At 31.2% G+C, this 26,358-nt stretch overlaps 1 protein-coding gene across 1 annotated transcript in view; it reads right to left on the reverse strand.

The window, feature by feature from the left end:
* Positions 1–3,666: 3,666 nt before the first annotated feature.
* LOC145293967 (calcineurin subunit B type 1) overlaps positions 3,667–26,358 on the reverse strand; it is a 113,309-nt gene continuing 90,617 nt past the window's right edge. Inside the window, exons 4-6 of the mRNA XM_080140842.1 lie at positions 23,125–23,184; positions 19,911–20,095; positions 3,667–6,372 (exon numbers count right to left, since the gene is read on the reverse strand). Of these exons, the coding sequence (XP_079996968.1) occupies positions 6,325–6,372; positions 19,911–20,095; positions 23,125–23,184 (293 nt within the window). The 3' untranslated portion in view covers positions 3,667–6,324. The remainder of the gene's footprint in view (positions 6,373–19,910; positions 20,096–23,124; positions 23,185–26,358) is intronic.

Consider the following 26,358-nt stretch of genomic DNA (forward strand, 5'->3'; position numbering starts at 1 on the left):
CGATGGTGCAGGTAGCCAAGGCACAAAATTTTAGGCAATCTTGAAATGAGCAAAGTCAACAAGCAAAGATATAAATCATCATTAAATTAAATAATTCACAGTATAGCACTTCAACAACATAATTTCTCACATAACAGGCCATTGTTTCATTGTTGATCAAGACCAAATTATATTCAGACATTCATATGATAAAAACATTGAAGAGAAAAGAGATTTAAAATTAAAAAGCTAAAAACTGATTACAGATTGAACTAAGAAAAAAAAAAAAAGAAAACTAAAAATAAATGTAAGAAAATGCAAAAATAAAAAAAATGCAAAAACAATAAAAAAATTGAAAAATAAAAAAATTGTGTAACATGAAAATCGTTTAAAGAAAAAAAAAATCGCACATACAAGAATAGAATTTATTTTAAAGATACTAAAAAATAAAGTTTTACTTAATGTTGGTTTGAATTTTTTAAATTTCAAGATAAAAGATTGAATATATTTTTTTTTCAAGATAAAATTAATAAACCAACAAATGTAAAAAAAAAACGGAAACTCAATAAAACAGATTTTGTTTTTAATAATTAAAAAATATAAAAAAAAAAAAGGGGAGGGGGTGAAATATTCAAAATTAGAAATCAAAGTGTTTATATGTGCATGTGTTTAACAAGAACATCCAGATAAAAAGAACAGAAAAAATTGGTTGTCAGGAAACACTCAGATAAAAAGGGAGAAGGGAATATACCTTTTTGATGTTGTAGGTTTATAAGTCCATAAAATGTATGGGGCACAGTGGACAGAGGGCCTTGAAAGGCTTGCTTCTCAGAGCAAAAGTCAAGCCTATCATTCGAGAGATAGAGCTAGTGAAAGGCAGTATAGCTTTCGCAAAAGAACAAAAAAGAAGCTAAGCCACGGCCCAAGTTAAGGAGGAAGGGAGAGTAGATAATCAGAGAGGTGTAGAATGTGATTACAAAAAAAAAAAAAAATGTATTTTGGGATAAAAAAAGGGGGTGTATGTACAAGTGTGATAAAAATGGGAATGCCAGATCTTTACTATTACTAGAAGCTGAAGAAGAAAAAAGGGTTACCCTGGGCCAAAGTTCAACCACCAGGTAACTCATAGCGAAAAAAAAAGTTAGTAAGCATTTTAAAGAAAAGCTCAAAAGAAAGAGAATGGTTTAATTTATGCACACATGAGGAAGAGAGGAGAGGGCACGAGAGAGAGAGAGAGAGAACGATGAGGGGGTATGTGAGAGAGAGGGGACACAAGAGAGAGAGAAAGACGAGGAGACACAAGAGAGAGAAATGAGGGGAGCAGAAAACAGAGAAAGAGAAGGAGTATGGTGGGTGGGTAATAGACAAAGAGAGGGGACACAAGAGAGAGAAAGACGAGGGACACAAGAGAGAGAAAGATGAGGGACACAAGAGAGAGAGAGAGAGAGAAAATTAGGGAGAGAGGAGAGAGAAATAAGGGGAGCAGAAGACAGAGAAGAGAATGAGTGGGTGGGTAATAGACAAAGAGAATGAGAGGTGGGATAGGAGAAAGAGTTATAGAGGGGATGGAAATAGAGAATGAGGAAAATATTTAGGACTAGGAAAGAATTTTCTTTATTCTTTAAGAAAGTCAGTTCAAGTGTCAATCGTTTTTTTTTTATTTCACACAGCAAAAAAAAAAAAAAAAAGAAAGATTTATAAGTAGAAATCCCCTTTTTTTTAATAGAAACACAATAAGAGACAGAAAAGTTTTTTTTTTTAATTTGTGTTGATTTTCTTATTAACATTTTTTTTTTTTTACTTTAAAGTATTCATTTCAAAATGACATGGGCCAAAAATATTTTCACCCAAAAACTTTTGATATAAACTACTGTCCGACTCTTGTGCTGATTTTCTTGCTGTGCCATTAGTGCTCTCAATTGCCAGGTTATTTCCACTTCTAGCTATAAACAACCTGTATCCTCTTATAATGTACTAAAATTAAAAAAAAAATATATATATATATATATAAGAAATGCGGCAATACAGCTGAGATTAAAAAAACAAACATCCCCAATGGTAAATAAAATGAGAAGAACGTATCATCGTCTGCAAGAATTCATTTTCGGACATCTCAAAGTATTTATACCATTTGGGGTGGCGGGATGTTTTGGCTTTTTTTTTTTTTTGTTGTTGTTGTTTTTGAGTTTTGGTGGCAAAGAGAAATAAAATTCCTACACTATTAAAATCGGTTTCACAAAAATCATTGTCTAACTAAATGAGAGTGGTGGTGTGTGCATCTTTTTCTCAATAAATAAATTTAGACGCCAACGAATCCAGCATATAGTCAGCTCCAGGAGAAGCACAGGGAGTGGGGGGAAGGCGTAAAAGTTAATTTTTTTTTGTTGGGTGCAGAGTCACCAGGAAGCACAGCAACACAGGAGATAATCAGAGTCGGACATTTCTATCTCTTAGTTGTTTTCTAATAGCTCAAAAGTTACGAAATTCAAATGCAACAGGATTTTTTTTATGCCGATTGATTTATGTTGCACAAAACATTTGCGATGAGATTCGTGTTTATTTTTTTCATGAAAAAGAGTGAGCGAGAAGGGGATGAAGAATTTTTTTTTTTTTAATGTAGAGAGAATGAAAGGAAAGAAGGAAGAAATGGTAAAAAAAAAAGAAGAAAAAAAAAGAATATTATCCAACTCAATTGAGTGGTAAAATAAAAGTTCATGATCTTAATGCCGAGGTCACTTAAATGTATTTTCCATGTAGTTATTTTGGGTTTGTTTTTTTTTTTTAGAAAAACGAAAGATGTTTTTGTTGTCCCCCCCCACTCCTATTCAATTATTAGTTTCATCACTATCGAACTGATAGTCAAATATGATCTACATCATACATCTTCAACAATAGGGACACATATAGGATAACGTTGGTGGTGGGGGGACTGAAGGGGGCATGGGAGTAGAGGACAGTTGATGTTACAAGTCACTGATACTAGATAGTAAAAGGAGGAAAAAGTCTTTTTTTTTTTTCTCTCTTTTACTTATCAGTTTAAAACTGGGGAAGAAAAACAAAGTTCTAGCATCATCAAAAGTTTTATCTGTAGTTAGACTTAATATCATTTGGATATTACAGACTTTCTTAAAAGTGCAAATTTAATGGAGATTTGTGGCATCTTGAGTCATGACCTAGATTCTTCCATGCAGAAATTTCCTAATCAAATAAATGACTTTATCATCAGTCTATAATTTTTTTTTTATAAACAGACTATAGACATCTTCAGTGCAAAGTGAAAACTGTATTTAAAATTTTATCAAATTTTCATAACTATACATCTCTGTATAAGTTGAAACAAACTTTCAGACTGACAGTAATCATTAATCTTGGATAATTATGTTTTTGTCTAAATCTTTTCTTGATTTATTTTTAGTTGAAATCAGCATTAATTCTTTCATTAGAAAGAAAAAAAGAAATGAACATGAAAGACTCCAACCCTGAACTGGCTTGTAACCCCCTTCTAATTTCTTTGTTATTATTTCATAATGAAACTTGGCATTTTTATGCTAGGAAGATATTGTATTAACACGATTCAACTGTGTATTAATTGGTGGAACTTATATTATAATGTAACTTTTAAGTCGGCACTGAGCAACTTCCTTTAAAGTTGCTTTAAAGATCTGCAACTATTCTTTAGATTATACATTGCTCATTTTAAATATTTACAATTTATTCTCAAATAGAAAAATAAAGTCCAGTTCTTTCTTTTTTTTTTTTTTTTTGCTTACTGACTAAGACCCATCTTAATATCACAATATTTAAATCATTGGTTTTTCATATTATCAACAGGTAGAGTCATTGTGTTGAATCATTTAATGAGAGAACAAATAATGATAAGGATACATCAAAGGATAAATTTTAGAGTTGCACTTCTTGCAGGTCTTTGTTTAAGTCATCTTGAAAGAGGTAATATTTCATCAAAAATAACCCCAGAACATCCAGCTCATTTTTCTTCTTTCTTCTTCAATAAACAATAAAATTAGTTTCTTCTTTTCTCACAGTATCTTGATGGAATGTGTGAATGGCATTTGTCATTGACAAAAGACATTTTTTGTTTAAGATTAAAATGAACAGAAAAATGGAGATGCTGTTATCCATGATGATAAAGCTATATTTCAAAGACTAAATAAGTTACAGATAGAAAACTTTTGATGACCTTAGTTATAACACAGTTTGGTGGTGGTGCCACTAATACTTGGAAGCATTAGAAAAGGAAAAAGACATTATTTCTTAAGTTCAGTCAAAAAAATATTTTTAAAATAAAGAATGCAACAGGAATATGCAATTCTTTCCAAAAATAATTCCATTGCTTTTACAGCAAAAAAGAAACATTTGGAAAAGATGTGAATGATGAAATAGCTGCCAAGTTGCTTGTCTTATTTTATTTTAAGAGAGAAGGTATTCAGAAATTTGAAGTTAAAGAGGAAGAAAATGCATTTAAATGCAAATTTAAGAAATTGATAAATTAAAAATAAACATTAGAGATAACAGAATAATAATAATAATAATAAAGAAACAAACTTGCAACTAGGTTTTAATAAAAAAGACTTAGACTAAGATTCAACTAGCATTTAAATGGCTACATCCACAAAACTAGCAATTAACTACATTTATTAATAGGTATAATCTAGCTACTCTAACAACTTTCAGGCAGAAAAGAAAACGGTTTTAGATCTTGACATAAAAAAAAAATGAAAACTTTGTACATTCGAAAAGAGAATAATGTAAAATATTTTTTATTTAAAAATCTTATTCTCTTTATCACAGATGAATAAAAAATGTTGCATTGAGAAATTAAGATTAATTTCTTTTCTTAATTTGTTTTATGTTTACAGCTTCTAGGGCGTCAAAATCATCAAAAAAATGGAATTAAGCATAAGAATGAATTTTCAATGAACTTATATAAATTGGGATGAAATATAAAATTAAAAATGAGTGACTTAAAAATGTACAAAAAGGTTGATCAAAAAGAGAACAGGTTGCCTATGAGGCAGAAGCACTACTAATGATGTTAAAATGCAGATAAAAAGCTGACTACTAATGCCACCTGTTAGTTTGAATGAAGGAAAAGTAACTCAAGTGGTAAACATTTCTTTATTAACTTATAGAAATGTTAAACAATAAAAAAAATATTTTTGACAAAGATGAGATTGTAAAAATGTAGGGAAATTTTTTTTTTTTTAAATTCTATTTTTTTAATAGTTTAACTTCTAATGTCTTCAGAGTTTTTGTTCAAATATTTATTTAATTTTAATAAAATTGAGTTTGATATTCTAGCAAATAAAGATCTTTGAAGAAAAAAATATACTAAAATTAAATGAGGAATTTAAACTTTTAAGTCCTCATATTCATTTCATGTAACCAGAAATCAAAACTCCCTGGGGCTATAAAAGCAGGCCCTGAAAACAATGCCTAATATTTATGTTTTTGAGATGTGAGATAACCTAAGCTTAGTTTAAAGTTAAAATAGAGCACCCAATAAAGTTTTAAATCATTTAAAAGAAATAAATGTCTACAAGACAAGCATGTTTTAACCATTGCAGTAAAAGTATCCTTAAAATAAAAAAATGTAAATGTCAGCTTTAATTAAAGGGAACAGGATAAATGCTTGGTGGCAAGAGATATAAAAAGTTTATTTAGGGTTGAAAAAATTTTTTTTAAATAAAAGAAGAGGAACACTTCTATGTCATGGTTTCTAACGCTAAAGCTATACCCCCTATATGAGTTAAAAAATTTTTTTTTGAATAACTTAGTATAGGTAAGTCCTAGATCCCATTAATTAAGTACACGTTAAAATGAGGGTTTTAAAGAGATCAGAAAAGGTTTTGACTGAACGCAGATGAATTTGACCAATCTTACCAGTGATTTGTCCAGGATTTGTTGGATAGGGATGAAAAGAAATAATCATCTTTTTATATATAGACTTTTTCTTTTTTGATGTTTTGTTTTTCTTTTTTTAAGAGCCCAGAATTTCTTCACCGAGGGGAAGAATTTTTCCAAGAGTATGATAATGTTAAAATGTATGTATGTATATATATATATACACACACATACACACGTCTATATATATATATATATATATATATATATATATATATATACACACATAAAAATGCAACATGGTTTTTCCGTTGAAATGAAAAAGCTATTTTAGGAGGGAAGCATTGGAATTTTGGGATGGAGAGGGAAGTGGAATGGGTTTGGCTAAAAATTCTGCATTTAAAGCAAATAATAAAAATTTTTTTGAAGTTCAATTGTCATGGAAAGTACGAGTTAAAAGTGTTTTCAATATGCACATTATTATTATACATCGACCACCATCTTCTTGTGCACATCCATTGTACCCACGACCTGGAGAAAAAAAAGAAAAAAAAGCAATAGATTAGATAATCAGTTTAGTTACACCTGAATGCATTATTAAGATGCACCAATCTGCAATGAAAACGCAATTTTCAATGTAAGTATAATACAAAGTGATTAAAAAAATAAATAAATTAAAAAAAAATGAAGAGAAAAAGCCATAACAATGGGAGGAAATAGTTGATTAGCAGAATAAAAATATAAAAAGGCAGGTTAGTGAAAAGACAATAGAGGGTGAGAGGTGGGGGTTACCAAAAGATACAAAGACGACCTGAAATAGGATGATTAATCAAGGTGTGGTGGTGGCTGGGACATAGAGGTCATTATATTTAGAGTTAGTTTACAGACAATTAGGGGAGAGTGAGTTTTGTAACAGTTTACAATTGGGGGGCACTAGATAACAGTTGTCGGTTTAGAGGTCCTTCTCCAACAGAGATCGGAGTCAAAGCTGGGCAAGAGTAGATCGAAAGAGGAAAATCATTGAGGACCAACGCAATCAAACAGCTAGTGACCCACAATTCACCCGAAGAAATTTGGAGGTTACATTGGCCGAAACGTTGTGAAAATGACATCAAAGATAAGAACAGTAGTTTGGACAATCCCGATAATACATATTTATACCTGTGCTTATTTGATAAATATGTTTACAAATATGTTTACAAATTTTTGCTAGTGATCCACAATGTTCAGCAACCTCTATCTCACAGAAGAGATGTTGCGAATTTGTCTCTGATGTATCGTTATTTTCATGGAAAGTGTTCGACTGAGCTTCAGTCTATGGTCCCCCCTCGCCTAACTTTCACAAGAAACACTTGTCTAGCTGTAAACACTATCAATAATTCCCCCCCACTCTTTATCTGTGCCTAAACCTAAACGTAGATTCCATGAACAAAGCTTCTTTCTTAGAACTGCACGCCTGTGGAATTGTCTTCCGTTTTCCTGCTGACTACAATATGGTTGTGCTCAAGTCTAACGTAAATAAGTTCTTGATGAGCTGTTCCATATAAGTTATCAAATTTACCAAATTTTCATTACTAATGATTACTATATTGTCCAATTTCTACTGTACACTCTTTAACCCTTATCCTTGAGTGGCCTCTTGACCTTGATAATGTGGTGATGCCTATGTAAAAAAAAAAAAAAAAAAAAAAGTTCCTTTTTCTATGCTACATGAAAGTGTCCCAGCTCAACGGAGTTATATCAAGAACTCATGTTGTTTTACAGGTGCAAAGCTACGAAGGTGATTATCGAGTCACACATAGATGTAAGACTGGTCGGAGTTCAAATTTATAGTCATCACTCTAAGCGAGGAGCTGCGCAACAAGATGTTTGTTCACATTACATTTAAATTTCTGCAGATTTTTACAGTCAGGGGAAACAGAGAGCAGAGAGGAAATTCCAAAGACAAGTAGTTTGAGGAAAGAAGTTATTTGAATAGAAAGCTTTTGGTGTATTGGCACATCTACAGTGAAAGGATGGAATTTTGCTGCTAGTTAAGAATATAGACATGGGAGAGGTACAAGTGTAATAAGTTTACTGAAGTAAAATTTGTAAACATTTGTCAAATAAGCACAGGTATAAATATGTATTATCGGGATTGTCCAAACTACTGTTCTTATCTTTGATGTTATTTTCACAACGTTTCGGCCAATGTAACCTCCAAATTTCTTCGGGTGAATCTTGGCACAAGTAATAATCAGTTCTAAGTGACAGTCTTCAATCCTCAGTACAGACGATATGAATAATAAAATTAAAAATTCCTTAAGACTTCTATCCAGTCATGGCTAACAGAACAAGAACAATCCACCTAAAGGGTTCGATTCAAAATTTTTTTCTCCAAGTTCAGCTTTTACATGAGGCTGATAAGTTCCATAGCATCATTTTGAAGTGGAATATTTAAATAAATTTTAGTTGAGTGAAACCTTGGTACCTTTCATGAACAACTCAATCTCTAATGGATGGATGATGCATGACTCCCTTAATCTGGCAGGGTCATGGTAGCACTGCATTATTTCATGCACCTGTTTTGAGCAAGAATAGTGTAGTAGCACCTATCCATCTTCAGAGCACCCATTTTAGTACTAACTAGACTTAACGTTGCTTAACTACAGTAATTTAAATAGAACCAGTGAGTTAACATGATTATGCTGCATATAGTACTGAAAAAAAAAAAAAAAAAAAATGAATGAATAAATAAATAAAAAGTACATGATGTACTTATTTATATTTTTAACAATTTAACACTTTTTTTTTTTTTTTTTTTTTTTTAATTTTTTTTTTTACTGCTGACGTGCATTACATGCTACACACACTACTACTAAAACTGATATTTTGCATGCCACTGTGTATACTTCATCTGACCAAAAATGATTATATTAGTAAGAGGAGTGGAATGATGTAAAGTATTAAGATACAGAAAAGAGGAGAACGGGGGAGAGAGAAGAAAACTTATATCACAAGAGCTTCATAAACATCTGGAAATTTCAAAGTTTTTTTTCTTATAAATCTATATATTCATAAAAGTGAACGTGTGTGTGTGTGTGTGTGTGTATCTGTATACATTTCCCTATGCAATAACTGTAAATTTTAAGTCTACAGACTCGAAATTTGATATACAGGGTACTGAGATTTGGGAAAATCTTTGTAATCCGTTTTTGGACAGAAATTTGTCTGTTAAGGGGCCCAAGTTCAACGATTTGACTTTTCAAAACTCTACCAAACTCCGCCAGTTTTTGGTATAAACAATTGAAATTTTAGGTATAGGTTCCTTGGACATGGATCTAACTTAATAACTTGATTTGAGCCCAAAACAATAAATGTTAAGGGGTCATAATAGGGGTCAAAGTTAAAAGAAAATTGACCTCTGCGGTCTCTACCAAATTACTCAGACAATTTCTGGTCTAAATATTTGAAATTTGACATAAAGGGTATTCAGAGACGGGGCAAGCTTTTTAATCGGTTTTGGTAAAAAATTTGAGCTACTAATATATAAATCTATGTATGTATGTTTGCATGTCTGCCTAAAACTTTTGACAGAGGCGATGGATTTTCACAAAATCAGTATCATTTTGAAGCTCAACTCTTCAGACAACAAATACCGAAAAATTGGCTAAAAACATTAATTTCTTCACCCTCAACTGGGCACTTTTCTACATGGAGGAGTCGCTTTTTTTACCGATATTTTCGAAAGTCATCCTCTCTTTTTGATTGTCTAGCCTTAATTTAGACCTACGTCACTTCCCGTTTGGCAGTGGTTGTAACAGCAAAGACGTCAGGTTCCCCCCCCCCTGTTCTTTTCCTCCTTCGCAGTACAGGTTGGAGCCTGCCTTCCTATTACCATTTTTTCTTTTGCTCAACACACCTCCAAACACCCGGGCAATGCTGGGCTGAAATGCTAGTCTCTATATAGCCTTCCTGCTAATGTATGACAAATACTGACCTAATGGGTCACATGTGGTCTGGTATATTATAAAATGAATGAATCATTCCTCTAATGTTTGCCACTTGATGTACAAGGTATTTTTCTTCTAACCACCATGCATGTACAGTTAAACACATTTATTACTTAAAAATATGATATACTAGACATTTTGCCATTGACAAATGGGCAAAAGTTATAGACTTAACTAAGAACGACTGCTTTATGCCAAATTGATGGTTTAATATGGTTAAATTTGAGCTAATTTTTACATTAAATACTAATTATATATATATATTTTTTTTTTTTACACAGAGATCACCACTTATCAAGGCCCGGAAGCCACTTAGGGATAAGGGTTATTGCAAGTACATTACGTTAGTGAGGAGATTTGATGAAGTGTTTACTTAAGGGGGCGGTTCATTAGGAATTTGTTAACATTAGACTTGAAGAAATCCAAGTTGTAGTCCGGAGGGAAGCAGGCAGACGGAACAGAGTTCCACAGGCATGCAGTTCTAAGAAAGAAGCTTTGTTCATGAAATCCGCGTTTTGATTTAGGCACAGATATAGAGTGGGGGAAATTTTTCACAGTGGATTCAGCTAGACAGGTGTTTTTCGTGAAAGATTGGCGAGGGGGGACCAGGGATTGGAGTTCAGACAAGCACCTGCCATGAAAATAACGATAAAACAAGGATAGGCTTGCAACGTCTCTTCTGTGGGAGAGGGGTTGCAGGGTAGAGAAAAGGGCATCCCCCACTAAACCACAAAGTCTATTTTGTACTCTGTCAAGGCATGATAGGCTGTTTTTGGCAGCTCCTGCCCAGATATGGCAACAGTATTCCATCCTTGGCCGTACTTGGCTTTTATATAGATAGAGAATTGCATCAGTAGTGAGATATCTTCTGGAGCGGTAGAAGGATCCCACCATCTTTCCAGCGACCTTGGCAACAGACTTGATGTACGTGTTCCATTTCAGATCAGGAGTAAAGGTCAAACCCAGAAGCTTGTCAAAACACGGGGCCTCACCCAGACGAGAGCCATCCATCACAATTGATGCCAGCTGGGGATCAGAGCGTTGATGATGTAAGGATAAGAGTTTGGTTTTGGATGCATTAAAGGTAACTAGCCACATCTTCCCCCACTGAACCACGCGCTCGAGATCAGAGGAGAGAGAATCAGAGAGAACTTTGTCATTTACAGCCTTTGATGTGTTGCCGTAGATGGTCGTGTCATCAGCATAGATGTCAACGAATGATTTAAGTATGTGTTTAGGGAGGTCATTGATGTAGATCAGGAAGAGAGTTGGGCCCAGGATTGACCCCTGAGGGACTCCAGCATTTATATTGCAGGCCTCCGATTTTTGACCATCTACCACTACTCTTATGAGCCTATCGGAGAGAAATGATTTAATGATTGAGAAAACATTTGCAGTTATACTGTAGCTGGAAATCTTGTGAAGTAGACCCTTATGCCATACTTTGTCGAAGGCCTTTGATATGTCAAGAGCAATTGCCCTAGAAAGGAAGCCTTTGTCAAGAGATTCACTAATCCTGTGGGATATAACCGTCAGCACATCTGCGGTAGATCTTGCAGAGCGGAAACCATATTGTGTGTCACTAAGAAGGTTATTCCTGCTGAGGTGGTTGACTATTTCTCTATTTAATATGGATTCCAGCAACTTACTCATAACACAGAGAAGACTTATTGGTCTGTACTGAGAGGGAGATGACTTATCACCTGAATTCTTAAATACAGGGCAAACTGATGAGGTCTTCCAGGGGGTCGGAAAGCACTTCTCCTTAAGGCAGCGCTTAAATAGTTTCGTAAGTATGGGAGCAAGTTCTGGTTGAAGCTTTTTTAACACTATAATTGGGATGCCATCAGGGCCAGTTGCTTTACTGGAATCTAGGTTTTTTATTAGCTTGGCGACCTCATGCACGGATATTTGTATGTTACCTAGCTTGTTCTGTGTTATAGGAGGAAATATGGGGAGTTGATGGCCTTCGTCGCATAGGGTAGAATTAGCTGCAAAGTTCTTTGCAAATAGTTTGGCCTTGTCTGACACTGACCTCTGGTCCATTGATAATGGTTGGGATAGAACGCACACTTCTGTTCAGGATCCTATTTGTTATTTGCCAAAACTGGTGGGAACCAAGCCGCTGATCAGCTACCTTGGATATATATATATATATATATATATCAATTCCTTTTTTGAAGTCTTTGGATATATATATATATATATATATATATATCAATTCCTTTTTTGAAGTCTTGGTTTTGTTAATAAAGTATATAATGCTAAATTATGAAATATGATAATTTTGTAGCTTATATTTTAAGTCATCTCCTTTTGGCTTAAAAATTCATTGGTATATGAAATTTACTGAATTATACGTAACCAGTAAAATTCAGTATATTACAAATAAGTGTATATATATATATATATATATATATATATATATATATATATATAATTTTTTGTAATGCCTTGTTAAAAAAAATATTTTTATGAATCCTTGGCCTTTTGGCCAAGATCAGTAAAATGTTTTGTTTTTTTGCAAATAAATAATTTAAAGTGTAGTATCTGTTCTCCACAACATCAGCACCATTTGACACTGCAAGTTTTCATGAAATTATCTCCCTTGAAAATGAAATGCTAAAAATGTATTTTTAAAGCATTTTTTTTTAATTTATTAATTGTACTAATTAAAGATTTTAATTAAAATACTATAGATAAAATTATTGCGTACATACAATATTTATTAGTACCAATTGTAAATTTATATTATAATAATTTATTTTTATAAGTATAAATGTAAATAAGCCATATATATGATATAATGCAATATTTTTCATTTGTAATAAAAACACATAACCATTTACAAACATATAAACTCGTGAGAAATCTTTAGGATATATGTAGTAATAAATAATGATAGATAATAAATAATACATCTAGAAAAATAGGTTTTTAGAGTTGTGAAATTCATACTAGAATTGAAAGCAAAAACCCATGGCATAGTAGTTAAAATACTTAGTAAAATTTAGTTGTAAAGTTACACTCTTCTGGCGATTGAACATTCAATCCTCAGTCAGTGCAGATGACACTCAAAATACAATTACAAATTACTGAGGATTTCTACCAAGTCATGGCTAATGGAATGAGAGCATGCTAGCCTTGTGGATTAAATAAAGGGTTCCATTTGAAATTCTGTACAGATTCCAGAGTTCAACAAGATATACTAGAAGAAGGTCGGAGGTTACATCGAGCAATGTTGTGCAATTAACATGCAAGATGAAAAGAGTAGTCCGAAAGATCCAAATATAAACATGCTTATGTTTACTTAAATAAAATGATGTGACACAGAGAGAATCGTTTACTTTTAATACAACAGAAGCATGCTAGATTGGAATCTGTTTTGTAAGTGTATCTTGTGTAGTTTCTGAGATTAGCTTAAATACATAGAAAAATCAGACTAGGAGGGCCACCCAGTGTTGTCCATAACAAAAATGAAACATTTCTATTAAAGCTGCTTTCTCTCTACTCCCTAACTCTTTCTCCTTCGTCCAGCCCCTTCCTTTTCAACTAGAAACACACATGCACACATAATAGATTCCTTGAGGAATGAATCAACATTTTCTTTCCAAATTAATACATAAAATGGTAAAGAAAGACGGATTACTCTGATGAAATCTGGCTCAGTTGACTGCCAAATAATTAATACTAGGAGGGGGGACAGCTTTGCCTGGTTGTAAAATATGCCTGAATATGATAATTGAATTGGTCTAGATTTCATATACATTATTACAGAGTCATGATTTCAAAAGTAAAAAAAAAGTATTTGGGTGCCATTAACTAGAATTAAAACTGAAAGTCCGAAAGTACAACTCTAGTATTCAAAGCTGGCGATGTTACCACTATACCAACGTGACACACATATAAACAGTAAAAATAAACTAAGATGAATGTACAAAATGTATAACGATTTTTTTTTTCAATTTCAACCCATTTTTGACCCCTTAAAAGCTATTTTAACTAAAGACCCATAAAAAAATCCAATTATTTGAGGTCCCTAGTGCCACTCTGCAACTTTTAGTTTCAGAAAAGATAGAGTTTGAAAACATGAAGACAAACAGACAGACAGACATAGTATCTTTTATATATTAGATTTTTTAAATATTAATCCAGAGTAACACTGATCCAGAAGATACCAACTTTATGGTTCTTTGTTTTGTACGTTTTTTTTTCTTTAACTTTTAGCCGGATACACACACAACTGTGCTTTGTATAATAGAAGATATGTTACAATGTTGTTATTACTTGTATGCCAACCTAATTTATATATAAAACTTACCCAATCATAAAATATGCTAAAATATATTTTAATTCATGCAGATTTCATATATATTATTACAGAGCCAATTTTCTATTGAGTATTATATTGTACCCTAATATATAGTAATGATTTAAAAAGTTAAACGAAACAAAAAAAAACTTGCGTGCCATCAGCTAGAATCGAAACCAAAACATTTAACACTTCAGCCTTAGTCATTACCGTTTGAGCTATCAACAGACAGCTACGAAAACGTTCAAAATGAAGCGACTAAACTATTAATGTATATTTGTGCATGCACAAAGTATTAGGTTTAGTCAACTTACTCCTGCCAAGTTGAATTTTGTTTTTCAATTTTGCCCCCATAACAGCTATTTTTACCAGCTAAAAACCAAATCGAATTTGTTCCACAGATCAAAATTCTTTATATATAAAGTTTCAAGTTTGTAGACCAAAAATCGACAGGAATCTGGTAGAGACCGTCCTGCACATACAGACACACATGCTAGAACTTTTTCATCCTAAATGCTATGCAATTATGCACTATGTAGAAAATATGCACACATAGAACTGAGCATCATAGTTAAATGAAACAAATCATCCAATAAGAAACTATAAAAAATAATTAATAAAAGTTCGTTTTTCAAAGGAATATGCAAATTAGTTAACTATTATGAAGCTGCTCACATGATCGAGTATATCATAGGTAAATTAAAATTATTTTAAAACCAGAAAGTGTCAAAGAAAATTTTATCAAATGATAAAATCTTTTTTTTTTTTTGTTTGAGATTTTCAGTGTTAACACACCCTCGTCAAAGACGACTGTTGCTTTTAGTGTTTTTTATTTTTTTACTTTTTTTTTTTCATTTTAGATTAAAGTCCTCGGGAATTAAATCCTCATTATTTGAGAACTAGAAAATGCCAAGGAAAATTTTATTAAATGATTAAAAAAAAACATTTTTTTAAAAGATTTTATCATTTAATAAAATTTTCCTTGGCATTTTCTGGTTTTGAAATAATTTTAATTTACCTACAAAATGTCTAAGATGTGACAAGTCTCCTATTTAAAATTCACATCAATCAGCTTGATGTGCACATCAATTCAAACTGACTACCATCCTAATAACAGATGTTTTTTTTTTCTTCATTCCACAAGGATTTAATCCTCAAGGACTTTAACATCTAAAAAAAAAAATAATAATAATAATAATAAATAAATAAATAAATAAAAACGGAACAGTCTTCTTTGATAGGGGTGTGCTAACACAAAGTCTCAGATAAAAAAAAAATGATTTTATCATTTAAGAAAATTTTCTGGTTTTCAAATAATTTTAATTAAGCTATTTTAATAATAATTAAGTAGAAAAAGTAGGTTTTTAGCATCAATGTAAATGCATCCAGAACTCAACTTTACATATATACAATCAATCAAATTATTTATAACTAACAATAGATATGACAGCGGTAAACTATAATATAAAAGGCAGTTATCTATGTGCATGTTTGTATATTTGGCTAAAAGTAAAAACTACAAAACAAATACTTACAATTTTTTTTTTTTTTAAATCAGTATTACCCTGTCTCTGAACACATACAATACAGTAAATAAAGCAGGTGAGGCTAGAGCAGTAGCGCTTGATATATACAAAGCCTTTGATAAAGTTTAGCATTCAGATTTTATGAAAATTAATTTGTATAGTATTACTGGACAAATCTTTAAATGCTACCACGTCTGAAATGGGTATGCTTACCGATGATATCAGGCTCTACTCTCAGCACGTTGGCCAAATGAACACACATATCCAAGTCAATAGCTAAATTTTTAGAAAATCATCTCCAGTGTGTAGTAGAATGAGAACATCTAATGCTACTAAGACAAAGCTCCTTTCAATTATAGGAAACCTTTTCGATCACCAATTGACATGGGTAATAACACCTTACACTAGAGTCAAACATTCAAACTCCTCAATCTAACATCCACAGCAGACATGAACTTAAATAAACAGACATTACTAAGGCTGCTGCAAGGAAGGTGAGCTCCCTCTACCAGGTTAGAAAACTTCACCCACCTACTAGTAATCTATATCTATACAAAGCCACCATTCGCCCATGCATAAATTATTGTAACATCCAGGCTGGTACACCAACCACTAGTCAGTCCCTCTAAGACAGGATCAGAAAAATCTCTAATCTAAGTCCCACACTAACAAGCTCCATCGCTGCAAGGTTGCATACCTGTGTGTATGTGTTTTACTCTAAAGAGTAACTTGCTCTACTAGTGCCCCCCCCCCAACGTAAATACTCTTTAATAATCAGCAATATTCCACCATTTAACTGTAGAGGTTCTCAGATACCAAAAGGCTTTCTACTCTAATATCTTCAAATTTCCTCCTTTCTCCCCATTTCTGGTTGTACAGATATGTAGAAATAGAAATTTAAATTAAACAAATATATCATATCATTGCACAACTCTCCACTTAAGAACCATAACTACAGAGGCATTCTGATTCATAGTAGGCACTGACATTTCATTGGCAATTCGTGTCTTGTTTGGGATTAATTAAATGACAACTTTTTTTAAATTTTAAATTTAAACACCAAAGTTGTATCACATGTGACAAAATTAGCTTTGAAATATTTTAAAAATTAGTGTATTTTCATTATAAATATCCTTCATATAAATCTTGATATTTCAATCTTTTATTCAAAACAATATTTGAGAAAACATGTTGACAGTGAAAAAAATGTTTAACTTCATACACACTTAATCAGAAAATAGTTTTGAAAGTGACTTATACTTATGAAATCATGCATCTCTATACAAAAAAATGAAGTTATAAGTTTTTAAAGATTTTAGGTTTTGTAAAAAAAAAAAAAAAAAAAAAAAAAAAAAATTGTCTGCGTTTTTTTTTTTTATATCTTCAAACTGATCAGGCATAATCAAAATTGACTTTATAAATATATTAAAAAGAGATGGATAGACATTAAATTTAATCTTGCAGATTTCAAACAAATTTTTGATGACCTCAAAGGAAAATTAAATTTGGACGGTATACAAGAAGATGTGTGCAGAACAGGAGACTTTGATGATATGGCGATGTTGAAATGAGTGAGAGTTCTTAGGTTAGTAGAGATGTCAGATTCAGTTCACAAGGAAAATATGGACGGTAGTGATATAAAAATGAATTCGAGAGAAAGAGGAATAAAGATCTGGCCAAAGAAAAGTTACTTTGGAAGTAATTTTTTTTTCAAGCCATACAACGTATGCAATGGATGTTGAATGATGATAATGAACTTAAATATTTAGGCTTGGTCCTTCAGTTTGTGACGCTGGATTAAAATAGAAATTTCATCACTGAACATGTAACTAAAAAAATAAATAAATAAATAAAATAAAAATAAACCTTAAAAAACTAGTGTGTCCATTAAAGCAAATTTATGAATAACCCTGGTGTGTGGGTATGAGAGGAGGGTAAATACTTACATGTTAAAATTTCATAACATTGAATGGTCACATTTATTTTACAAAGTTCTTAATGGAGTAAAAATTATTTTAAATTTGCAAATGGAAAAATTTGGTATTTACACATATCTTTCAACAGTATATTTTGAAAATTTATATATATATATATATATATATATATATATATATATATATATTAGTTATAAAGTTGGATATGTTTGTACATACAGGATTCACTCCTAAACTAATTAACAGATAATAACTTTTGGAACACAACTACTAGGCATAAGGAGTTCAAATGTGAGTTATATTTCATTTTATGCAAAATTGGTAAAACAGGGGATGAAAGCCGTTCTTTATCCATCCTTGGATGAGTATTCTACTAGTTACATAAGGAAAAAGATTTTTGGTCCGTGTTGGACAGAATGTCAAACTACATTTAAATAATCAAATTAATTGTGGACCATAGCAAGTTATAGTCAAAATACTACTTCTTTAATATTCATATTCTCAGGATACACAGAAAACGTGGAGGAAGGAGGGGGATTTAGAAATTTTTAAATGCAAGAAAAACACTGTTACCAATGATAATTATATAATTCTAGAATCTTTTTAAAAATTAACTTTTTTATATACTACGATATCAGGCAATGTTTAGTAGTCTTGCTAGTTTAGTTATGAAAGGTTTGTTTTTTAAATTTACAACTCTTACATTATAAAAGTTTTTAAAAATACTGTATATATAGTACAGACAGAAGATCTATCGACAATTATTTGAAAGCCTAATTTTCATAACTATTTTTTAAATTCTTTATAATAAATTATTTGGTGTAATTGTCCTATTTTTTCTAGATATGCAACAATTTTGACAATATTAATAATTAAAGTGTAATAAATGATAAATTACTAAAACCTTTCTTAAAATAGTTTCAAGGGAGATAATTTAACTTAAACATTGCTAACTAGAAAGCCGGTACTTACATAGTTTAATCAAGACATTAAAAATGAAAATATTGAAAAAAAAAAAAGAAAAAAGGTTACATTGTACGTATCCGTTTTGGACTGAAAATCTCCGCAAAAAATTTAATTTAATTTGATCGATTAGTTTTGATTTTTTTTATTTTTTTTTTACAGCAGAAAAACACGTTTTTATGAGAGTGCGTTATGTCGGCCATTATGAAAATTTTTAACATGCCACGGGGAGATAACTCCACATAAAGCGCCGACACTCCCTCCCCATCTTTATTAATACCCTTTCTTCCTAAAAATCGAACCTTTTGCTCAGTATCATAAAAATTGTTTTTTCGCTGCAAAAAACTTGATGGAATTAATTGAAATTTTTTTCAGAGAACTTCATTCCTTAACGAATATGTACAATATAACCTTTTTTCGATATTTTCACTTTTTAATGTCTTGATTAAACTGTACAAGTACCAGAAAGTCAAATACACTGACGAGACAAGAGTTCACATAAGGGGAGACCATTCTCTCCCAATAGTGATGCCACATTTCCTTTTTGATCTTGTAGACAAATGTTTCACATTTGTGTTTAAATGTTCCTTTCCAGCCATGAAGGATACTGACTTGAATTTTAACAAGTTGCAATCCTTTTCTAAATTGTAAGTTTAAAAAAAATCATTGCAGACCTCGGGATTCCACTTTCCACTGTTAACCGGTTCTATCAGGATCTGCTGACAGCAGTCAGCTTTAATAATAACAATATCTATTTACTTCATACACAAACACACACTTCAAAGCAAAAAGGTATTATGCGCATATATACATTAATATGAATATAAAAAAATGGTATCAAAGCTTTTTTTTAGAACTAGTAGACACAGGGAAAGAAGTGTCACATTCTAAAATACATTAAAAGCAAGAAATATATGCTCTTTTTAAATTCATATACAATATTGTAATTTAAAAACAAATTTGTAAAGAAAACTTAAACCGAAAAAATATTCCAAAAAATATATTTATTAAAATATAATAAAGTTATTTTTAATTTAAAAAATACATTTTTCAATTTAACATTTAATTTTTCCAGTAATAATAAACTGGCAGAATTTCTGGTCAATTCAATATCACAAAATTTTAATTTAAAAAAAAAAAAATCAGTATAAAAATAAGTTTGAAAGATTTATAAGAAAAAAAAAAAAAAAAAATTAAAAACAAGGTTCAACATTTTTTTTCCAACCATAAAAAAATTGATTCAGGAGGCATTTGTCACTCTCCATCACTTGCGTAAAGCAGCTATAACAACCTAAAAATGAAGCAAAGAATTTTTAATAAGCTCATTATTAGTTATACTAACAGCACAAAATTCTTCAAAAGAGATTTTGCCGTCTCCGTCAGCATCCGCATGAATTATTGTTTTATCCACAATTTGTTGAAGCTGTGTGTCTTTCAAATTACTACCAACCATCATCTTCAAGACTTGAAAGAGCTCTCCGTTAGAAATATACCCATCCTTATCCATGTCGTAGATTTTGAAGGCAACTACAAAAGAAAAGCAAAAAGAAACTCATCAATATTTGGGAAGTAAAAAAGGTTATAAATTGATCTTTTCATTGTACAGTTTACAAAAGAATCAAGACGTGTAAAACATGAGAAACGTGTTCAAAATAGGAAAAGGAATCACTCTTCATTTTTGAACAAGGTTAGGCTCATTATTGTGATACACAAGTCTGCTTTTTCCTAGGTATAATTTTATCTTACTTTTTAACTACATCTGTGCACCTAGGACAATCCTCAATCTTTCAGAATCAAAGAATTTTGAATAGAGGACATCTTTGAGAAATGTGAACGAATTACAAACACCTCCATTTTAAGAGTTTTGTAATGAACTTGTGATCCATTGGATCACAATCATTGTTTAGTCTTAGATTTCATTAGAAAATTCATAAATTTTGACATATCTGTTAAGATGTTCTTGCATAACTACAAATAAGCCTGTTCTTTTGGATTATTAAAATCTATTGAAAATTGAGAGCAGAATCTTAATTGTAATGGAAAAAATTTAGAATGATCCTATTATCAGTGACAATCAGTATAAATATTTGTTCTACTTTGATTTTATTAAAAAATTCATAAACTGTGACATATCTTTTAAGACATTCTTCTTGCATAACTAAAGTCATAATTCTCTCTATATATTCTATTATAGAAGCATCATTATTCTTTAGTTTTATGTAAATAATTTCATTATTTTGTCCTTTAATTTACATGTTCATGTTGTGTAAATTAAATGAACATGCTGAGAAGAGTTACCTTCTCTAAGCGCTCATGGAGAGATGTATAAATATTAGGGTGGGTGGTTGAATGAGCATAAAATCAGAGGAAACGGGGTAAGAGAAATAAATACAGCCAGTTAAGAGAGATTAATGACTTTAGTTAATTATAAATTACAATTAATTAGAACACTTAATATTTTTTTCTTTTCAAATTGTTGCAATATTTTTGGGATAATTTTTGTAGGTATGTTTATAAATATTTGGAGGATTTCATTTTTCACCAGGAATGGAGGCAATGGGCCAATCAGAAAGTAAATTTGCTACTTATATTATTTAATCACCCTTGACAGAGAAAGAATTGATAGTTTTTTTTTATTATTACTTTGCTGGACAGAATTAAGCTCTGCTCTTTGTTGACTTAACCATTGGATTATTATTATTATTATTAATAATAACTAGGGCTATGACAACAGCATATTCTTTTCATTGTTTTTACTCTCAAGTATATATCCGACACAGACACAATTAACCAACCAGGGATCACATCACTCTACACAAAAACATAAGATATCAATGGATATATACCTAAGAATCAAAACAAGGAAAAGAATATGCTGTTGTCATGGCCCTATTAATAATATTACTACTACTACACTTTTGCATCAAACTATTCAAATTACCTGCCTGCAACTGATATTTGCAATTCTCCTTTTTCTTTGCTATTATAAAGATATTTTACTTTTTATAGTTTTTTTAACTAAGATAATTTTTGCTTGGGGAAAAAATTAATCTACAATTAATACAAATATAATTCCAGAAGTCAGATGTATTGTATGTTATTAAAACATACAGGTAAAAAGCCTTAAAAAAGGAAATGTTGATCAACTCATTCAGTATAATCTATATATCTATAAAAGGGAAAGTGTCTGTCTGTGTGTGTACATTTCCCTACACAATAACTGTCAATTTTTAGTCTACAGACTTGAAATTTGATATACAGGGTATTAAAATTTGGGAAAATCTTTGTAATCAGTTTTCAGACAGAAATTTGGCTGTTAAGGTTTGATTTGACCATTGAGAACCCAACGAAACTCCTCCGGCAATTTTGGGTCTAAACACTTCAAATTTTAGCTATAGGTTCCTTGAACATGGATCTAACTTAATAACTTGATTTGAGCCCAAAACAATAAATGTTAAAGGGGTCAAAGTTTTAAAAAATTTGACCGCTTTGGTCTCTACCAAAATTACTCAGACAATTTCTGGTCTAAACATTTGAAATTTTACATAAAGTGTATTCAGAGATAGGGAAAGCTTTTTGATCAGTTTGGGTCGAAAATTTGAGTTACCAATATATAAATGTATATTTTTGCATGTCTGCCTAAAACTTTCAACAGAGGTGACAGATTTTTACAAGATCAGTATGGTTTTGAAGTTCAACCTTTCAGATGACAAATATAAAAAAATTGGCTAAAAACATTAATATCTTCACCTTCAACTGGGCACTTTTCTACAGGGGGAGGGTCGCTTTTTTCGCTGATATTTTCGAAAGTCATCCTCTCCTTTTGATTGTCTAGCCTTAAAACCTACGTCACTTCCGGTTTGGCAGTGGTCGTAACAGCAAAGACGTCAGGTTTTTTTTCCTGTTCTTTCCCTCCTTTGCAGTATGGGTTTGAGCCTGCCTTCCTACTACCACTTTTTTTTTTTTTGGCTTAACATACACCTCCAAACACCCGGGCAATGACGGGCACCGATGCTAGTAGCAATAATTTGCATTTTTGTTCAATTGGTTGAAATGTAATGGTTTTATTATGTACTAGCAGGGATATGGTTACCCCCCTTTCCATTCTTTTTTTATTAAAAGAAATTAATACAACAATATATTTTCAATCTCCTCCCTCTTGTCAGAAATATCACTTATGGAATGCAAGAACTAAAGGACAAAGTTATGAGGAAGTGAGAGTAGTGGTCAAGGCAAAAGTGTAGTAGTGGAAGTAATAATGTGGTTAGGAGAACTCTATGAACAATCAGAAGCTTTATACGTAAGATTACAAGTGTCAGCCATGTTTGAACTATTAACTAGAAGAGAAAATGCTCATTTTAACATTTGTCCGTTTCATGAAAATGCCAATTTTGAAAAGAGTACTCATTTCAAAAATTATATTAAAAACAAATAAAAAAGTTATTTTTCAAAATGGTGTGATTGTCATGAAACCAATTAAATAGACAGCAAAAAAAATAAAAATAAAATAATCAACTTCAATTGTATGAGATGGCAACAAGAATTAGAACACTTACATCTCAATTTGGACTCTTTATCTCCTTTAACACTAAACTGAGAAACGCCTTCGATAAATTCTGCAAAATAAAATTGAAAGCAATGAAAAATGCAACACAAAAAAAAAAGAAAACATTTTTTTCAAAATAAAAGTTCAACTAAGCAACCACTATTTTTAGAATTGCTAATTTGGCTGATTTTGGCAAGGGACTTTAATAAGTAACAATTAGGGATTTAATATTTTGCAACATTTTTTTTATTTCTCTAACAGGAACAGCCACCCTCTATCAACATTTAGTTGCATAACTAGATTAGATGGTAAATCAGATTAAACAATGTGAAAATAAAGTTGATAGAATAGAAAACTACTAAAGAATTTAACCTGCAAGATTCTATTGCAAGCAAACAAGAATTAGAACTTTATCATTATGATCTCCCGTTCCCTTTCTTCTGAGATCTAAACTTAAGCTTAAACAAAGATTAATGAGTTTCAAAGATGGGGTCATTGAAAGTGAAATGACAGATTCCACTCTTAAAACAGGACATTTTGGCCAAGCAGAGAAAAAAACATGGTTTGTTGATAGAACAGTTCTAATCCAAACCAGTTTTTGCAAAAAAAAATTTAAAAAAAAAGGGGGGGGTTACAATTATAAGGAGCATACCAAGTCCAGTTGGTTGAGTGTGACTAGTTTGCTCCCATGGTCTCCGGATGGTTCTTCACTCAAAAGAATTCTAGCTGCTCTTTTCAAAGTACAGCCAGATGCTGTGTCTCGTTCAAGAAGATAAAAACGTTCTTAAAAGGTGCCCAATGTTTTCAAATAATTATCTTGACTCATCATTATAGGATCAACATACATCCCTATCCTATATAACTGAGTAGCAGTACATGCAAAAACTCACAGACCATGTCCAAAACTTATGAAAAAGGATATTCTGCTTTCGTACCAACACTGGCGAGACAAGAAAAAAAAAAAAAAAATTTGTCAAAACTGCTTTCACTAGTGCCACACTTCATACCAACTTTTAACTTAAACTGTAATGCTCAATATATATGTTCTTTTGGTTGTCAAAAACTCAATGTCTGTCCTCTCCAATTCGTCCTTATAGGCACTATTCCCCCCTAGATTCATCTAGAAACTAGATGCCTAATTCTCTCACCAACAGAAAATAGACATACATACACTTATAGCTCATTGCATTCTTCAAACATGGTACAATATGAGGACGCCTTTCAAATGAACAACTCACAAAAAATACATTTCAACAAATTGTAAATTTATACATAAATATACAAGTTAGAAAAGCATTTCATCCAAGGCATGAAAATTGTTAAACAAAATGTTTTTACTATAGGCTTTAAAAATAAAGGTTCAAAATTCAATTTGAAATTTATTTATCTTCAAAGTGCACTTTTATAAATTTTACAAAGTAAGGTATAAAAATTTAATTTAAATCGAATCAAAAAATTACCATGGATTTATTTTATGTAATGTACATTCTGTTGCACTTTAAAAAAAAAAAAAAATCATTGAGAATTTTATATCTTTATCATTAATTGCTAGATGAAAGAATGTTTTTAAATTGCAACAAAATGTACATTACATAAAATAAATCCAAGATAATTATTTTGATTCAATTTAAATTAAATTTTTATACCTTATTTTGTAAAATTTATAAAAGTGCACTTTGAAGATAAATAAATTTCAAATTGAATCTTGAACCTTTATTTTTAAAGCCTATAGTAAAAACATTTTGTTTAACAATGTTCATGCCTTGGATGAAATGCTTTTCTAACTTCTTATCTTTTTAAGATTATATTTCAAAACTCCTTCTCTATTTCAGTTTGTATTCCTTCTCACACCACAACTCATTTTTGCAACCCCCTCTTTGTATTATTACAGGTCTGAATATTCTCCCTGTTTCAGTTTGTATTTCTCCTCACACCACAACTCATTTTTTGCAACCCCCTCTTTGTAATACAGGTTTGAATAATGAGAACATCTGAATATTTTTTAACAAAAATTCAGAAATCACTTTTTTAGATTAAATTTTTATAAACTTCTTTTAGAATAAAAAATCTTTAAAATTTAATAAGGAACATATTTCATATAGGTTTCATTAACAAATATTCAGTACATAACGAGAAAAATAGAGATGAAAATTTCAAAAGGACTGTATAACTGGTTATTATCAATAGTCCTTGCCAGCGAAAGTCTTTGTTATTCTACTAATATTATTTAAAATATTTTGTGTCCTACTCTTTTGAGCAAGGACTAATTGTGTGCATTAAATATGTTTTATCTTTTCCAACTTTTATTACAATTCAATTGTCAGCATGTGGATCTCAGCACATTTTCTAAGATATTTATCCAAGCTTGGAACCATGCTGCTACATGACACAATTATAGAATAAAAAAACCCAAGAAAAACTGCACCATCAAGCATTTCATCATTATGCATTTGAAACTGCTCCCAGAGTTCTTTTGAGAAATACAGACTTGAGTGAGTTTTCAACGATTCAATAGAGTTATGTAGGTGTTCAGCATAGTTCTGATGAGTGATGTCAGTCTGACAGTGTGCCCCACATATTGACCTGATGATGAAAACCAATGGATCAGATTTTTACATTTGACAATAGATTGCCTCAAACTTTTTGTCCACTTCATTTTTACCAATGCACTTCCACTGCTTAAAATCCTTCCGAACTTGCATTAGAGTTGACTAACATCAGCTAGTCATTGAACAGATACAGCTAGGATGAGACAATCTAGATGATTACAGAACTGTTCACAGACCTCTTCAGAGTAAGTCATGGTAGGTATGTAAGTGCTGGTAGTTAGAAAGTATTTCTTAATGCTCTGGTTCCCGGATCAAAACTTAAAAAAAAAAAAAAAAAAAAAAAAAAAAAAAAAAATTTTTTTTTTTTTTTTTTTTTTTTTAAGGAAAAGAAACAATAATATAAAAATTATGTAAGTTATTGTTCGGAATGCACTCCTTCTGCCTGGAATAATGAACTATTCCATGACATCACTTCTGGGTAACAAGGACCAGTTTACCAAGTCAGTCAGAGATGGACACACGGAGAGTATGGTAGTCACCTACTAGTCCAGCAATTAAGCAAAGATATTGCTCAATTTACCATTTCAAGTATTTTCGTTAATTCATATTTATTTAACTGTTACTGTGTTCTTCCTCATCAATTATTCAAATACTAACACCACAACAGTTATATATCAAGTGAATTATTTATCGCA

This window comes from Euprymna scolopes, chromosome 15 (assembly GCF_053919585.1).
Source record: "Euprymna scolopes isolate OS-2025 chromosome 15, ASM5391958v1, whole genome shotgun sequence".
NCBI lineage: Eukaryota > Metazoa > Mollusca > Cephalopoda > Sepiida > Sepiolidae > Euprymna > Euprymna scolopes.